The sequence below is a fragment of the Triticum aestivum genome, chromosome 3B (assembly GCF_018294505.1).
Source record: "Triticum aestivum cultivar Chinese Spring chromosome 3B, IWGSC CS RefSeq v2.1, whole genome shotgun sequence".
Taxonomy (NCBI): Eukaryota; Viridiplantae; Streptophyta; class Magnoliopsida; order Poales; family Poaceae; genus Triticum; species Triticum aestivum.
The window spans coordinates 501,277,703-501,296,340 of record NC_057801.1 but is presented as its reverse complement, the minus strand read 5'-3'; the positions used below and the strand labels follow the sequence as shown (position 1 = coordinate 501,296,340).

Sequence of the window (18,638 nt, the reverse complement as noted above, 5' to 3'; positions counted from 1 at the left end):
CACATTGCCTTAGCTTTTTTTTTTTTTTTTGCTTTCATACATGTATTGGCTATGGAAGTCAAGTTCTAACAGTTCCAATAATTCCTGACCTTAAATTCTTCCTTGCAGTTTGTTTACCACAATATGCAGGAAACTGAAAATCATGAGAGGATCTGATGCAGCTGGAATAGGTATTTGCAGTTTTTACCATATGGAACAGTACTTGTATTCGTGTTTCCATTGTGTTGCATAGTTTTTACCATATGGAACAGTACTTGTATTTATGTTTCCCATTGTGTTGCATATGATTTATTTCCACTAGTGTCAACCCTGCGCACATAAAAATAAAAATGTATAGTGATTGATGATAGTGGAACCTAAATTAAAATATTATAGCTGGTGAAACACTTGTATGCAGAAAATAGTTTCTCTTGGCTACCATAACTCCATAAGTGACAGAAACCTTGGCTGATATGATAATGAACTGTTGGCTGACAGAAACCAATAGCTGGGATATGTTGGAACCTGAAAGTTCAACTTATAATGTACTTTCACCATCTGCTACCAACACATTGACTGTTTAACCTTTATACCTGAACATTAGGTCTCTGTAGAATATATCATTATTAGGTAAAACTTTGGATTACAAACATGCTCTGAACTGAGATGTGTCCATCTGCCTGCAGCTCCAAGATCCCTAGAGCAGACAGGTCAGAACAAATAAGATTGACCTTCTTCCGGAGTAAAGAAAATGAACCGAGCTAAGTTGCGATGATGTCGATGGTCTAAATTATTCATGTCAAGTACCTCAAATATCCCAAATGTTAGTGTAGTTACACGTGCTTCTTAGTGTCAAATGTCTGTAATGTGATCTGCTGAGGTATTGCAATTATGGTTGCCGTATTTTCACTTGGAAGCTTATGTGAGGAAGCTCTGCACTTCCTGAATGCAAGCTTTCCACCAGTATTATTTCATATGTATATTCAAGTGTTGCACTACGTATTATGCTCTCTTGCAATTATCCAATTGCCAAAAACTTTATATTGGCTACTGTCAATGCAATGCTCTGTTCTGATCGAAGAAAACTGCTACATTGTTGTACAATTTATTTGCGATTGAGGAAGCTGCTAATGTACAATTTGATCAAGTTGCCGAACGATTTCTTTGTACGCCAAGAAGTACAACAATTTGACAAACCAGAATGCCTATATCTACCTAATCCGATGTGCATACCAAGAACGAAGAGTAAATTGCAGGCAGAACCATGGGATTTCCCCCCTACTTAAACCTATCCCCTCCCCTGGTGGTGGATACAAAATTCGCTGGGAAAGCATGTTTCAGGAGAAAACTGGGGATCGTCTATCTAGTTGTCAGATCTTGAACTGGTAGAACGGTCTGGTGCATCCTGAAGATTCACCTGGTTTGAGGCAATGGGGTGCGCCGGAGTCGCCGGTCATAGGGTCGTCCTCATCAAGATCCGTCTCCGATCCGTCTTCCTCCTCGGCAGGAGCATCGGGCGTTCCGCGGTGCGACTCCGCTGGCTCCATCCCACAGCGAGTGCATGCCGCGCTGGTGCTCTTCTTGCGCCCAGACGTCGCCGGCCGCGTCAGCTTCAGGACGCCGCGCGCGGGCCTCATCACGTGACCGGAGTTCCTGCTGTGGGTCTTCCTCTTCTTGTGCCCAGAGGAAGATGTCGACGCCGCCGTAGAATTCCTGGCACCGGGCGCGGGCCCCAGCGTCAGCACGGGCGCCGCTGAGGCAGAGTAGTTGTCGCCGGATTTCCTCTTTCGTCCAGCCGCCGCCGGGGGTTCCACCGGGCCGGCGCGCGGGCTGCGGTACACCTTGCACAGGACGAGCTCGTCCGAGGGGCCCTCCTGTTGGCCATGGTCGAGGCCGATCTCAACCATGATCCATCCCGACCGGATGCTCCGGACACGCTGGCCTTCCTCCTTGGTCATGAAGGAGAAGAACTGTCGCCATCCTATCGGGTGGCCGCCGTCGAGAACAGGCTTCACGCCGGCCTCCGAGTGCCAGCACCCCTCCCCGGTGCCCACCGTGCGCGGCCGCCGCTGGCCGTGGGCGCTCTTGGCCGGCAGGAGGGTGAAGAAGTACCAGGCCTTCTCACCGTCGCTTGCCATCGCCGGGGGGTACTTCCTGGTGAGGGCGCCGGGGCTGGCGGTGTAGACGTCGGCGTCGTGCGTGAACTGGCACGGGTGTTGGCCGGAGGCGACACGCGGGGTGAGGTAGGACTTGATCAGCACTTGGTCCGAAGGGTGAGAAGCGAAGTCCGGGCGCTGCGCCGCGGGAACCGTCGGGATTCGGGGAAGATGAGCAGCTCGAAGGGCCTCGGAACGGGGAACCCGAGGCGGAGTGGCGGACGGCGACGTGCCAATCACTCCGCCGTCGCCTCCTTGGCTGGTGGAACCCTGCTCGGAGTCGGACTCCTCCATGGACAGGGTACCTGAAGTGGACGCGGAGACTCGAGCGGGCTGCTGGGCCGAATAGCAGCCGGGCCCAGCAGCCCTTGGCGTCCCCTCTTCAGACGAGGAAGAGTCCTCCTCGCTCGCCTTTCCCCTTCCAATCCTGACGGGTCCAACTCCGGTAGCGGCCGGCGCCGTAGATCTCTGGCCTGTCCCGACGCGCGGGCTCCGATACACCTTGCAGAGGACGAGCTCCTCCTCCGCGGAGGCGTCGGGGTTGAGGCCGATCTCGGCCATGAGCCACCCCGAGCGCACAAGGCGGCCGTCCTCCTTGGTCGCGAAGGAGAAGGCCTGGCGGTACCCGATCTGGCGGCTGTGGCCGATGCCGGCGAAGAGGGGCTTGGCGGCGCGCTCCGAGTGCCAGCAGCCGTGGTCCCCGGATCCGACGGTGCGCGACTTGCGCTGGCCGCGGCGGCTCTTGGCCCGCAGCGTCGTGAAGAAGTACCAGCTCTCCTGGCCGTCGCTGGCCGTGGCCGGGGCGTAGGCGCGGGTGAGGTCCTGCGGCGTGGCGGCGTAGACGTCGGCCTCGTGGATGAACTTCCAGGGGCGCTCGCCGGTGCTGACCCAGGGGATGAGGTACGTGCTGATGAGCTCGAGGTCAGAAGGGTGGGAGGCGAAGTCCGGCCGCTGCGCGGCGCGTCGGATTGGAGCCATGGCGATTTGTTGGGCGGGGGCAGAATTATGAAGGGAGGGAGGAAGGAAAGAATAGCTGGGGATTTCGGAGGGAAGTCAAGCCTATATATTAGCACCGGCGAGGACGCGTTTAAGCCTGACAGTCCGAGTTCCCATCGGCATCCAGGCGTACGAACTACGCCAACAACGCCTGGATTACTACTGTTGATCTCCTCAAATCCGAGTTCCACCTGGAGCCGTACGAGTTTGGCAACCGCAGGGTTGGTGGATTGGAATTCGACCCGGAGTCGGTTTCCTTCACTCTGATGGGCTGGGCCTAGCAAGATCTCTAGGCCCAGTCAAACGATCCGCATTAATGACCCGCATTACGACCGTGCCGCGGATAGAGGGATGAGCGTTTCTCAACACAAAATAAAAATAAAAATGAAGGATGTTCTTCAAAAGGAAAAGGATATTGATGAGCAAGCTCTAAAAATATAGGTATCATTAAAAAAGAGATGAGCGCGGTGCGGAATTTACTCGGTAGTTCAGCAAAAAGTGGAAACGGAGAAAATTATAGAAACTGAAAAAGGGTTTTGCGGAACGGAAACGGAAGTAAAACATATGGTCTCCTTCCGGCGTGGAACGTGTAGGGAGATGGAAATTTCTGTGTACATTCTACCTATATGCAGCCAATTTTGAAAAGCTAAAGCCCGTATACCTTTATCTTGGCCCAAGCCCAATCCAATTGTTTACACACCTAAACCTAACCTCTTGGTCATTCTCCCCTAGTCATTGCCTTCATTAGGTCCTGAGCTGCCACTGTTGAAATGCACCTACACCCAAGCGACTAGTGATATGCCTCGTCTTATGGCCATCACAATGTCAAGTGCTTTATCAAAATTCACGCAAAGATGGAGAAGTATTCCACCTCCCGAGGGTGGCCGCATGAGTCTATTGATATTGATGGCAAAATCCACCATCCGGACATTACATGGAAGGAGAAGCACAATGCATTAATCAAGGAAGGACCAGTTACAACTATAATTGTGCTAGTTTGCATGCATGTGTTGAACATTATAGGAGACTTCTAGAGTCTACAAGAGATTCTATACATATTCAAACAACCCCCTTAATCACTTTATTAAGTTGAGATTACGTGTGAAGGATTTTATGTCCCTTAAAGCCTTTGTGAAACCATATGCAACTTCATACCCGGAGTGGACAAACTAAATCTCTAATATTTTTTGTGCTTCTATTCCCTCACAAAATGATATCTATCTCTATGTGTTTTGTACTGGCATGGAAGACATGATTTGCTTACAAATATGTGGCACCCGAATTGCCATGCCAAAGACATGGAGTTTGATCTTGTGTTATTACAAGTCCCTTGAGCATAGACTACACCCAAATAAATTTTGCATTTGCATTTGCAATAGCTTTATATCCTGCTTTAGTACTTGACCTTGATATGGTTGCTTGTTTCTTAGCACGCCTGGACATCAAGTTTAGTCCAAATAAAATAGCAAAACCACCAATTGACCTTCTATCATCAGCATCCGGCCCAATCTGCATATGAAAAAGCGCTCACCAAGGTGGATGGTGATTTACTAAATGTAAGTCAAAGAATCAAAGTTTCTAGATTTTCCTTAAGATGGGTTGGCCAATGTACTATGGTTGGTGCATATAAATACTGACACACTCTCTTAGTGGAAAAGAAATTCCAGTTCCCATAAGTGTCAACTATTGAAGTGCACCAACTATGCTTTTATATTTCGTAATGTCTCGCTTTCCCAAAAGTTCACCATCAAAAGATGATAATTTCTTGGTGAAGGAAATATGCCCTAGAGGCAATAATAAAGTTATTATTTATTTCCTTATTTCATGATAAATGTTTATTATTCGTGCTAGAATTGTATTAACCGGAAACATAATACATGTGTGAATACATAGACAAACATAGTGTCACTAGTATGCCTCTACTTGACTAGCTCATTAATCAAAGATGGTTAAGTTTCCTAACCATAAACATGAGTTGTCATTTGATTAACGGGATCACATCATTAGGAGAATGATGTGATTGACTTGACCCATTCCATTAGCTTAGCACTTGATTGTTTAGTATGTTGCTATTGTTTTCTTCATGACTTATACATGTTCCTATAACTATGAGATTATGCAACTCCCTTTTACCGGAGGAACACTTTGTGTGCTACCAAACGTCACAACGTAACTGGGTGATTATAAAGGTGTTCTACAGGTGTCTCCGAAGGTACTTGTTGGGTTGGCGTATTTCGAGATTATGATTTGTCACTCCGATTGTCGGAGAGGTATCTCTGGGCCCACTCGGTAATGCACATCACTAAAGCCTTGCAAGCATTGTAACTAATGAGTTAGTTACAGGATAATGTATTACGGAATGAGTAAAGAGACTTGCCGGTAACGAGATTGAACTAGTTATTGAGATACCGACGATCGAATCTCAGGCAAGTAACATACCGATGACAAAGGGAACAACGTATGTTGTTATGCGGTTTGACCGATAAAGATCTTCGTAGAATATGTAGGAGCCAATATGAGCATCCAGGTTCCGCTATTGGTTATTGATCGGAGATGAGTCTCGGCCATGTCTACGTAGTTCTTGAACCCGTAGGGTCCGCACGCTTAAAGTTAGATGACGGTTATATTATGAGTTTATGTGTTTTGATGTATCGAAGGTAGTTCGGAGTCCCGGATGAGATTGGGGACATGATGAGGAGTCTCGAAATGGTCGAGACGTAAAGATCGATATATTGGACGACTATATTCAGACTTCGGAAAGGTTGCGAGTGATTCGGGTATTTTTCGGAGTACCGGAGAGTTACGGGAATTCGCGAGTATATGGGCCTTATTGAGCCATACGAAAATAGAGGAGAGAGGCCAAAAGGAAGGAGGCCCCCCCTCTGGTCCGAATTGGACAAGGGGTGCAGCCCCCCTTTTCTTTTCCCTCTCCTCCTCTTTCCTTCTCTCCTACTCTAACAAGGAAAGGAGGAGTCCTACTCCCAGTGGGAGTAGGACTCCCTCCTTGGCGCGCTCTCCTCCTTGGTCGGCCGCCTCCCCCCTTGCTCCTTTATATACGGGGGCAGGGGGCACCCCATAGACACAACAATTGATCATTGATCTCTTAGCCGTGTGCGGTGCCCCCCTCCACCATAGTCCTCCTCGATAATATCGTAGCGGTGCTTAGGCAAAGCCCTGCGTCGGTAGAACATCATCATCGTGACCACACCGTCGTGCTGACGAAACTCTCCCTCGACACTCGGCTGGATCGGAGTTCGAGGGACGTCATCGAGCTGAAGTGTGCAAGAACTCGGAGGTGTCGTGCTTTCGGTGCTTGATCGGTCAGACCGTGAAGACATACGACTACATCAACCGCGTTGTGCTAACGCTTCCGCTTTCGGTCTACGAGGGTACGTGGACAACACTCTCCCCTCTCGTTGCTATACATCACCATGATCTTGCGTGTGCGTAGGATTTTTTTGAAATTACTACGTTCCCCAACAGTGGCATCCGAGCCTGGTTTTATGCGTAGATGTTATATGCACGAGTAGAACACAAGTGAGTTGTGGGCGATACAAGTCATACTGCTTACCAACATGTCATACTTTGGTTCGACGGTATTGTTGGATGAAGCGGCCCGAACAGACATGACGCTTACGCTTACGCGAGACTGGTTCTACCGACGTGCTTTGCACACAGGTGGTTGGCGGGTGTCAGTTTCTCCAACTTTAGTTGAACCGAGTGTGGCTACGCCCGGTCCTTGAGAAGGTTAAAACAACACTAACTTGACAAACTATTGTTGTGGTTTTGATGCGTAGGTAAGAACGGTTCTTGCCCAGCCCGTAGCAGCCACGTAAAACTTGCAACAACAAAGTAGAGGACGTCTAACTTGTTTTTGCAGGACATGTTGTGATGTGATATGGTCAAGACGTGATGAGATATAAGTTATTGTATGAGATGCTCATGTTTTTTTTGAAGTTATCGGCAATTGGCAGAAGCCTTATGGTTGTCTCTTTATTGCATAAGATGCAAGCGCCAAATAATTGCTTTACTTTATCGCTATGCGATAGCAATAGTTGCAAGAGCAATAATTGGCGAGACGACCATGTGACGACATATTGATATAGATCAAGATGATGGAGATCATGGTGTCGTGCCGGTGATGATAGATATCATGATAGTACTTTGGAGATGGAGATCAAAGGCGCAAGATGATCATGGTCATATCATGTCACATATTTTGATTGCATATGATGTTTATCTTTTATACATCTTATTTTGCTTAGTTCGACGGTAGATTTATAAGATGATCTCTCACTAAATTTCAAGGTATAAGTGTTCTCCCTGAGTATGCACCGTTGCAAAAGTTCTTCGTGCTGAGACACCACATGATGATCGGGTGTGATAGGCTCTACGTTCAAATACAACGGATGCAAAACAGTTGCACACGCGGAATACTCAGGTTAAACTTGACGAGCCTAGCATATACAGATGTGGCCTCGGAACACTGAGACCGAAAGGTCGAGCGTGAATCATATAGTAGATTATCAACATAATGATTTTCACCATTGAAAACTACTCCATCTCACGTGATGATCGGACATGGTTTAGTTGATTTGGATCACGTGAACACTTAGATGATTAGAGGGATGTCTATCTAAGTGGGAGTTCTTAAGTAATATGATTAATTGAACTTTAATTTATCATGAACTTAGTCCTGATAGTATTTTGCAAATTATGTTGTAGATCAATAGCTCGCTTTGTTGCTTCCCTATGTTTATTTTTGATATGTTCCTAGAGAAAAACTATGTTGAAAGATATTAGTAGCAATGATGCGGATTAGATCCGTGATCTGAGGTTTATCCTCATTGCCGCAGAGAAGAATTATGTCCTTGATGCACCGCTAGGTGGCAGACCTATTGCAGGAGCAGATGCAGACGTTATGAACGTTTGACTAGCTCAATATGATGACTACTTGATAGTTTAGTGCACCATGATTAACGGCTTAGAATCGGGACTTCAAAGACGTTTTGAACGTCATGGACCATATGAGATGTTCCAGGAGTTGAAGTTAATATTTCAAGCAAATACCCGAGTTGAGAGATATGAAGTCTCCAACAAGTTCTATAGCTAAAATATGGAGGAGAATCACTCAATTAGTGAGCATGTGCTCATATTGTCTGGGTACTACAATCGCTTGAATCAAGTGGGAGTTAATCTTCCAGATAAGATAGTGATTGACAGAGTTCTCTAGTCACCATCACCAAGTTACTAGAACTTCGTGATGAACTATAGTATGCAAGGGATGACGAAAACGATTCCCGAACTCTTCATGATGTTGAAATTGACGAAGGTAGAAATCAAGAAAGAGGATCAAGTGTTGATGATTGACAAGACCACTAGTTTCAAGAAAAGGGCAAAGGGAAAGAAAGGGAACTTCAAGTAGAATGGCAAGCAAGTTGTCACTCCCGCGAAGAAGCTCAAAGCTGGACCAAAGCCTGAAACTGAGTGCTTCTACTGCAAAGGAAATGGTCATTGGAAGTGGAAATGCCCTGAATTTTGGTAGATAAGAAGGATGGCAAAGTGAACAAGGGTATATTTGATATACAGGTTATTGATGTGTACCTTACTAGTGTTTATAGTAAACCCTGGGTATTTGATACTTATTCGGTTGCTAAGATTAGTAACTCGAAACAGGAGTTACAGAATAAACAGAAACTAGTTGAGGGTGAAGTGACGATGTGTGTTGGAAGTGGTTCCAAGATTGATATGATCATCATCGCACACTCCCTATATTTTCGAGATTAGTGTTCAACCTAAATAAATGTTATCTGGCGTTTACATTGAGCATGAATATGATTTGATCATGTTTATTGCAATACGGTTATTCATTTAAAGTCAGAGAATAATTGTTGTTCTGTTTACATGAATAAAACCTTCGATGGTCATACACCCAATGAAAATAGTTTGTTGGATCTCGATCGTAGTGATACATGTATACATAATATTGATGCCAAAATATGCAAAGTTGATAATGATAGTGCAACTTATTTGTGGCACTGCCGTTTGGGTCATATCGGTCTAAAGCGCATGAAGAAACTCCATAAAGATGGACTTTTGGAATCACTTGGTTATGAATCATTTGATGCTTGCGAATCGTGCCTTTTGGGCAAGATGACTAAAACTCCGTTCTTCGGAACAATGGAACGAGCAACAAACTTGTTGGAAATAATACATACTGATGTATGCAGACCAATGAGTATTAAGGCTCGTGGCAGGTATCGTTATTTTCTGACCTTCACAGATGATTTGAGCAGATGTGGGTATATCTACTTGATGAAACATAAATCTGAAATAGTTGAAAGGTTCAAAGAATTTCAGAGTGAAGTGTAAAATCATTGTAACAAGAAAAATAATGTTTCTGCGATCTGATCGTGGAGATGAATATTTGAGTTACGAGTTTGGCCTTCAGTTAAAACAATGTGGAATAGTTTCACAAACTCATGCCACCTGGAACACCATAGCGTAACGGTGTGTCCGAACTTCATAACCGCACTTTATTTGATATGGTGCGATTATGATGTTTCTTACCGATTTAACAATATCATTTTGGGGTTATGCATTAGAGATAACTACATTCACGTTAAATAGGGCACCATCTAAATCCGCTGAGACGACACCGTATGAACTATGGTTTAGCAATAAACCTAAGCTGTCGTTTCTTAAAGTTTGGAGCTGCGATGCTTATGTGAAAAAGTTTTAACCTGGTAAGCTCGAACCCAAATCGGAGAAGTGCGTCTTCATAGAATACCCAAAGAAAACTGTTGGGTACACCTTCTATCACAGCTCCGAAGGCAAGATATTCGTTGCTAAAATGGATCCTTTTTAGAGAAGGCGTTTCCCTTGAAAGAAGTGAGTGGGAGGAAAGTAGAACTTGATAAGGTAATTGTACCTTCTTACGAACTGGAAAGTAGTTCATCACAGAAATCAGTTCCAGTGATTCCTACACCAATTAGTGAGGAAGTTAATGATGATGATCATGAAACTTCAGATTAAGTTACTACAGATCCTCGTAGGTCTTCCAGAGTAAGATCCGCACCAGAGTGGTACGATAATCCTATTCTGGAGGTCATGTTACTTGACCGTGGCGAACCTATGAACTATGAGGAAGCGATGATGAGCCCAGATTCCGCGAAATGGCTTGAGGCCATGAAATCTGAGATTGGATCCTTGTATGAGAACAAAGTGTGGACTTTGGTGGACTTGCCCGATATCAGCAAGCCATAGAAAATAAATGGATCTTCAAGAGGAAGACGGACGCTGATAGTAGTGTTACTATCTACAAAGCTCGACTTGTCGCAAAAGGTTTTTCGACAAGTTCAAGGTGTTGAATACGATGAGATTTTCTCACTCGTGTCGATGCTTAAGTCTGTCCGAATCATGTTAGCAATTGCCACATTTTATGAAATCTGGCAAATGGATGTCAAAACTGCATTCCTTAATGGATTTATTAAAGAAGAGTTGTATATGATGCAACAATAAGGTTTTCTCAATCCTAAAGGTGCTAACAAAATGTTCAAGCTCTAGTGATCCATCTATGGACTAGTGCAAGCATCTCGGAGTTGGAATATACGCTTTGATGAGTTGATCAAAGCATATAGTTTTATATAGACTTGCGGTGAAGCCTGTATTTACAAGAAAGTGAGTGGGAGCACTATAGCATTTCTGATAAGTATATGTGAATAACATATTGTTGATCGGAAATAATGTAGAATTTTCTGGAAAGTATGAAGGAATATTTGAAAAGAGTTTTTCAAAGAAAGACCTCGGTGAAGCTGCTTACACATTGAGAATCAAGATCTATAGAAATAGATCAAGACGCTTGATAAGATTTTTCAATGAGTACATACCTTGATAAGATTTTGAAGTAACTCAAAATGGAACAGTCAAAGAAGGAGTTCTTTCCTGTGTTGCAAGGTGTGAAGTTGAGTAAGACTCAAAAACCTGACCATGGCAGAAAATAGAAAAGAATGAAAAGTCATTCTCTATGCCTCAGTCATAGGTTCTATAAAGTATGCTATGCTATGTACCAGATCTATTGTATACCTTGCTCTGAGTTTGGTAAGGGAGTACAATTTTGATCTAGGAGTAGATCACTGGACAGTGGTCAAGAATATCCTTAGTGAGGACTAAGGAAATATTTCTCGATTATGGAGGTGATAAAAGAGCCCGTTGTAAAGAGTCACATTGGTGCAAGCTTTTACACCGATCCAGATGACTCTAAGTATCAATCTGGATACATATTGAAAGTGGGAGCGATTAGCTAGAGTAGCTCCGTACAAAACATTGTAGACATAGAATATTTTTGCAAAATACATACGGCTCTGAATGTGACAGACTCGTTGACTAAACTTCTCTCACTAGCAAAACATGATCACACCTTAGTACTCTTTGGGTGTTAATCACATAGCGATGTGAACTAGATTATTGACTCTAGTAAACCCTTTGGGTGTTGGTCACATGACAATGTGAACTATGGGTGTTAATCATATACAGATATGAATATTGGTGTTAAATCACATGGCGATGTGAACTAGATTATTGACTCTAGTGCATAGACCATAAACTTTTTTGAAAACTAGCAAACTTCATTCTTAGTCATCAAACAATTACAATTCATCTTATTTTTAGGAAGGGTCTATGTCAGAGCTTTGATTTAGCAAACTCCACATACTCAACTATCATATAGTCTTCCATGATTGCTAACACTCACGCAATACTGATGGTTATGGAGTTTTAATCGGACACTGAGAAAGATAAGGGCTTATAGTGTTGCCTCCCAACGTATTCACCTTTGGGTGATGTCAACAATAATAGTTCATGCTAACTTACATCCAATTGGATATATATATCAGGGTCTTTCCAACACGAGGTGCTTGCCAAAGGATAAAATGAAAAAGGGAAAGGTGAATATGACCTTGACTCTTGCATAAAGTAAAAGATAGGCCCTTCGCAGAGGGAAGCAGAGGTTGTCATGTGCTTTTATGGTTGGATGCACAAAATCTTAATGCAAAAGAATGCCACTTTATATTGCCACTTGTATATGGACCTTTATTATGCAGTCCGTCGCTTTTATTGCTTCCATAACAAGATCGTATAAAGCTTATTTTCTTCACACTAATAGATCATACATATTTAGAGAGCAATTTTTATTGCTTGCACCGATGAAAATTTACTTGAATGATCTTACTCAATCCATAGGTAGGTATAGTGGACTCTCATGGCAAAACTGGGTTTAAGGATATTTGGAGGCACAAGTAGTATCTCTACTTGGTGCAAGGAATTTGGCTAGCATGAGGGGGAAAGGAAAGCTCAACATGTTTGAATGATCCATGCCAATATACTTTAACTGAGATGTGAGAAAACCTAACCCATTACGTTGTCTTCCTTGTCCAACATCAACTCTTTAGCATGTCATACTTAATGAGTGCTCACAATTATAAAAGATGTATAAGATAGTATATTTATATGTGACATCTCTCTTCCTTCAATATTCTTTCATGAATTGTTCAAATGACCAATACAATGCTTGCTAACCTTCAATAAATTTACAACCTCTACTTCTTAGATGTGAAGTCATTACTCCCCATGGGGTAAGCAAATGAAACATATATAAATTCAGATGTATGACAATCAACTCATTCAACCATTTACTCATAGGATATAAGTGAAGCACACGAGTAAATGACAAACTACTCCAAAAAGATATAAGTGAAGATCAATGAGTAGCTAAATAATTATGTAACTATGTGAAGAGTCTCTCTCATTTAAGAATTTCAGATCTTGGTATTGTATTCAAATAGCAAGCAAAACAAAATAAAATGACATTGCAAGGATAGCACAACTTATGTGAAGAAGCAAAAACTTAGGCTTAACCGGTACTAACCGATAGTTGTTGAAGAAGAAAGGTGGGATGACTACCGGGGCATCACCAAGCTTAGATGCTTGAGACTTCTTGAAATATTATCTTGGGGTGCCTTGGGCATCCCCAATCTTGAGCTTTTGTGTCTCCTTAATTCCTTTTATATCTCGGTTTCCTAAATCTCGAAAGCTTCATCCACACCAAACTCAACAAGAACTCGTGAGATAGGTTAGTATAAACCAATGCAAAAACCTTATCATTTTCTACTGTAACAAATCACTAAAATTATTATTCAACATTGCATACTAAATGCCTCTGCATATTTAATACTCCTATCCTCAAATAGAATCATTAAACAAGCAAACATATGCAAACATAACAGCAATATGCCAAAACAGTATAATCTGTAAAGAATGCAAGATTCATCATACTTCCCTAACTCAAAAAATTATGAAAAAGTACTACGCTGTATAAGATTTATCAGAGATCATTATGAAAAAAGTTTCAACATTATACCATTCTCTGAATTTTCTAGGGAATTTTTGCAACAGCGGTAAACTTTCTGTTTTCAAACAGCAACATGTATACTAGTAAAATAAGCATGGTAAAGGCTATCCTTGTCATTTTTATTGAAAATATAGATGTAAAACATTATTATAAATAACATCAAGAAAATACTAACAAAAGAAAATGACGCTCCAAGCGAAACACATATCATGTGGTGAATAAAAATATAGCTCCAAGTAAAGTTACCGATGAACAAAGACGAAAGAGGGGATGCCTTCCGGGGCATCCCCAAGCTTAGGCTCTTGGTTGTCCTTGAATATTACCTTGGGGTGTCTTGGGCATCCCCAAGCTTAGGCTCTTGCAACTCCTTATTCCATAGTCCATAGAATCTTTACCCAAAACTTGAAAACTCCACAACACAAAACTCAACAGAAAACTCGTAAGCTCCGTTAGTATAAGAAAATAAAACCACCACTTAGGTACTGTAATGAACTCATTCTAAATTCATATTGGTGTAATATCTACTTTATTCCATCTTCTCTATGGTTCATACCCTCCGATACTACTCATAGATTCATCAAAATAAGCAAACAACACATAGAAAACAGAATCTGTCAAAAACAGAACAGTCTGGAGTAATCTGTATCAAACGTATACTTCTGGAACTCCAAAAATCCTACCAAATTAGGGAGTCCTAATAAATTTGTGTACCAATCCATATCAAAAATAATCCGATCAGAAGCACGTCTCTGTGAATTATCAAAACTAATTTACTGGATGCAAAAGTTTCTGATTCTCAGCAGGATCAACACAACTATCACCGTAAGCTATCATAAAGGTCTTACTTGGCACTTTATTGAAACAAAAGCTATAAAACATGATTAATACAGTAGCATAATCATGTGAACACACAAAAACAGTAATGATAAGTATTGGGTTGTCTCCCAACAAGCGCTTTTCTTCAATGCCTTTTAGCTAGGCATGATGATGACAATGATGCTCACATAAAAGATAAGAACTGAAACATAAAGGGAGCATCATGAAGCATATGACTAGCACATTTAAGTCTAACCCACTTCCTATGCATAGGGATTTTGTGAGCAAACAACTTATGGGAACAATAATCAACTAGCATAGGTAGGCAAGACAAGCATAACTTCAAATTTTCAACACATAGAGAGGAAACTTGACATTATTGCATTTCCTACAAGCATATGTTCCTCCCTCATAATAATTTTCAGTAGCATCATGAATGAATTCAACAATATAACCAGCACCTAAAGCATTCTTTTCATGATCTACTTGCATAGAAAATTTACTACTCTCCACATAAGCAAATTTCTTCTCATGAATAGTAGTGGGAGTATCACAAGAGACTTGAATACTAAAACTTGTTTCCACATTAAAAGAGTAATGTTAAGAAAAAGGGTAATCATAATCATGACAAGTTTTATAAATATAATCATCACTACTTTTTATAGCATAAGTTTCATCACAATAATCATCATAATTAGCAACTTTGTTCTCATCATAATCAATTGAAACCTCTCCCAAGATAGTGGAATCATCACTAAATAAAGTTGACACTCTTCCAAATCCACTTTCATAAATATTATAAGATTCAACATCCTCCAAAATAGTGGGATCACTACTTCCTAAAGTTGACACTCTTCCAAACCCACTTTCATCAATATAATCATCATAGGTAAGAGGCATGCTATCATCATAACAAATTTGCTCATCAAAATTTGGGGGACAAAAAAATCATCTTCATCAAACATAGCTTCCCCAAGCTTGTGGCTTTGCATATCATTAGCATCATGGATATTCAAGGTTTTCATACTAACAACATTGCAATCATGCTCATCATTCAAAGATTTAGTATCAAGCATTTTATAGACTTCTTCTTCTAGCACTTGAGCATAATTTTCTTTTTCATCATACTCACGAAAGATATTAAAAAGTTGAAGCATATGAGACAAACTTAACTCCATTTTTTTGTAGTTTTCTTTTATAAACTAAACTAGTGATAAAACAAGAAACAAAAAGATTCGATTGGAAGATCTAAAGATATACCTTCAAGCACTCACCTCCCCGACAACGGCGCCAGAAAAGAGCTTGATGTCTACTACACAACCTTCTTCTTGTAGACGTTGTTGGGCCTGCAAGTGCACAGGTTTATAGCACAGTAGCAAATTTCCCTCAAGTGGATGACCTAAGGTTTATCAATCCATAGGAGGCGTAGGATGAAGATGGTCTCTCTCAAGCAACCCTACAACCAAATAACAAAGAGTCTCTTGTGTCCCCAACACACCCAATACAATGGTAAATTGTATATGTGCACTAGTTCGGCGAAGAGATGGTGATACAAGTGCAATATGGATAGTAGATAAAGATATTTGTAATCTGAAAATATAAAAACAGCAAGGTAACTAATGATAAAAGTGAGCGTAAACGGTATTGCAATGGTAGGAAACAAGGCATAGGGTTCATACTTTCACTAGTGCAAGTTCTCTCAACAATAATAACATAATTGGATCACATAACTATCCCTCAACATGCAACAAAAAGTCACTCCAAAGACACCAACAGCGGAGAACAAATGAAGAGATTATGGTAGGGTACGAAACCACCTCAAAGTTATCCTTTCTGTTCTATCTATTCAAGAGTCCATAGTAAAATAACATGAAGCTATTCTTTCCGTTCAATCTATCATAGAGTTCATACTAGAATAACACCTTAAGACACAAATCAACCAAAACCCTAATGTCACCTAGATACTCCATTATCACCTCAAGTATCCATGGGCATGATTATACGATATGCATCACACAATCTCAGATTCATCTATTCAACCAACACAAAGTACTTCAAAGAGTGCCCCCAAAGTTTCTAACGGAGAGTCAAGACGAAAACGTGTGCCAACCCCTATGCATAGGTTCATGGGCGGAACCCGCAAGTTGATCACCAAAACATACATCAAGTGGATCACGTGATATCCCATTGTCACCACAGATAAGCACGGCAAGACATACATCAAGTAAATTGCTGAAAGCCATCACATTTGTGGCACGGATACTGCAAAACCACCATTATTGCCGAAAATTTCAAAAAACCACCACTTCCTCGGCAAGTGAGTAACAAAAAGCACTAAACATGCTGTGAGCCGCGACTAACTGAAAACCTGACTTGTCGGGCCCACCTGTCGGAGCCACGTGGCAAAGGGGAAATGGAATGGCGGAAACGGCCGTTTGGACACCGCTAGTTAAGCGCTGGTCGCGCGCGCGTTAGGGCATTCCTCCCCAACCGCTCTCTTCTCTGCCACTGCCGCCGATACTACCGCCGCCGCCGCTGCCGTTGCGAGCAGCTTCGCACCACTGACGGGAGGGGAGACATGGTTTCTTGGTCTGAGCCTTCCGACTGTTCCGACTCTTCCTCTGACGATGTGAGCCGGGTAAGTTTCTGCTCATGCGCATCGCATCTAGGGTTAGGGTTATGGAGAAAGGGGAATTTCTTCCCGATAGCATGTGAATTCATTTTCCCTGTGGTTAGGTACCTGCCAAAATGGAGTCCACTGACTGGAGCGGCATTGCTTTGAATCACCCTGCACGTTGTGAGCATCGTGCCCCGTGTGAGAAGTTTGTTGCCTTTGAATGGACTGATAGCGGCAGGAGAATCCTGGGGTGTGCAAAGAAGGTGATTTTCTTACCAGTTCAATTAGTTCTTAAAGTGTTGAAGTGATTTTGTGAAAATGTGAATTCATTACTCATAGAATTGGTCTGTAATATGTGAATGCACTGAACTGCTGAGTTGACTGATGCAATAAGTCTGAAATTAGGCAATTTCCAATTTCTTATATGTTGTGGCCATTGTTTTTTGAAATCATTTTAGCTCTATATTTTATTTCCAGTAGTAGGCAGTTTAGGTACATGTTATTTTATTTCCAGTATGTGAATCCACTGAACTGCTGAGTTCCTGTTATTTTTTTTCTAAAAGCAGTACTTCTAAAATGCAGTAGTAGAAATTGGTTTAATTATATTTCCTTTCTTCACACATTCATAGGATGTACCAAAGTGCAACTTTGTGGACTGGATTGACCCTGAGTGGCCAGTCCAATTGAAGCAAGCTTTAAATACCATCTGGACTATGTATGAGGATGATACGACCAATAGGTTGAGGCAGAATGTACTTAATGCTGAAGAAGTAGTGAAGGTAATGGAAGACAAGAGGAAGATGGAACATGACCTCAGGTTTTTTAAAGTTGACTTTGCCAAAATGGTGGCTGACAAGGAGGATGCAATTACCCAGTTAGGCAATGCAAGGTTGGTTATTAGTGACCTGCAGGAACAGATTGAGAAAAAGAACTTGGCTGACAAGTCAGACACTAACATTCATCAAGTGCTAAGGCTCAAAGCAGAGAAAGAGAGAGATCAAGAGAAGGAAGAGAAGGTGAAGCTTGTGCAGGAGATGGGCAAGATCAAGCAGGAGAGGTCCATGTTGTTGGAGGAGAAGGAGAAGTGGAAGCAAGAGAAAAGGCACCTAGAGTACACTATAGGTGATCTGTTCAATGAGAAGGAGGCCACCAAGGGGAAGATCAGGAAGATCAAAGAGATAGTTGATGAATGATTCAATGTTATTGTAGTTGTATCTGCTAGAGTACTCTATCTGCTATGTGTGTCACTGTCACTAAAAGTGCAAGACATTTGTACTAATTTGTGTTGCTGGATAATGCTATTAATTTGTGTTGCTGGATTAATTTGTGATGCTGGATTACTTTGTGTTGCTGGATAATGCTATTTCTACCACATTTTTGTTGAACCTGTTGATGAAGATGTACTCCAGGGAGTAGGTGGTAGGTGGTTTTGGTTGTTTCTGTTTAGGGAGTAGGTGGTTTTAGTTGTTTCTGTCTATGGAGTAGGTAGTTTAGGTTGTCGTCGAGGCTCGATGACCCCTATTGTATGGTAAGGTAGTTTAGATTGTCGTCGAGGCTCGATGACCCCTATTGTATGGTAAGGTAGTTTAGGTTGTCGTCGAGGCTTGATGATCCCTATTGTATGGTAAGGTAGTTTAGGTTGTCGTCGAGGCTCAATGACCCCTAT

At 42.2% G+C, this 18,638-nt stretch overlaps 2 protein-coding genes across 2 annotated transcripts in view; one reads left to right on the top strand and one right to left on the bottom strand.

Annotated features, from left to right (window-relative positions):
* Nucleotides 1-1,064, top strand: part of LOC123070587 (auxin-responsive protein IAA5) — a 3,189-nt gene extending 2,125 nt beyond the window's left edge. The window contains exons 4-5 of the mRNA XM_044493850.1: nt 109-170; nt 666-1,064. Of these exons, the coding sequence (XP_044349785.1) occupies nt 109-170; nt 666-703 (100 nt within the window). The 3' untranslated portion in view covers nt 704-1,064. The remainder of the gene's footprint in view (nt 1-108; nt 171-665) is intronic.
* A 121-nt stretch (nt 1,065-1,185) lies between these two features.
* Nucleotides 1,186-3,478, bottom strand: LOC123070586 (uncharacterized). The gene has a single exon (XM_044493849.1). It carries the CDS (start codon nt 3,111-3,113, stop codon nt 1,350-1,352), a length of 1,764 nt encoding a protein of 587 aa, XP_044349784.1. The 5' UTR covers nt 3,114-3,478; the 3' UTR covers nt 1,186-1,349.
* Nucleotides 3,479-18,638: the final 15,160 nt, after the last annotated feature.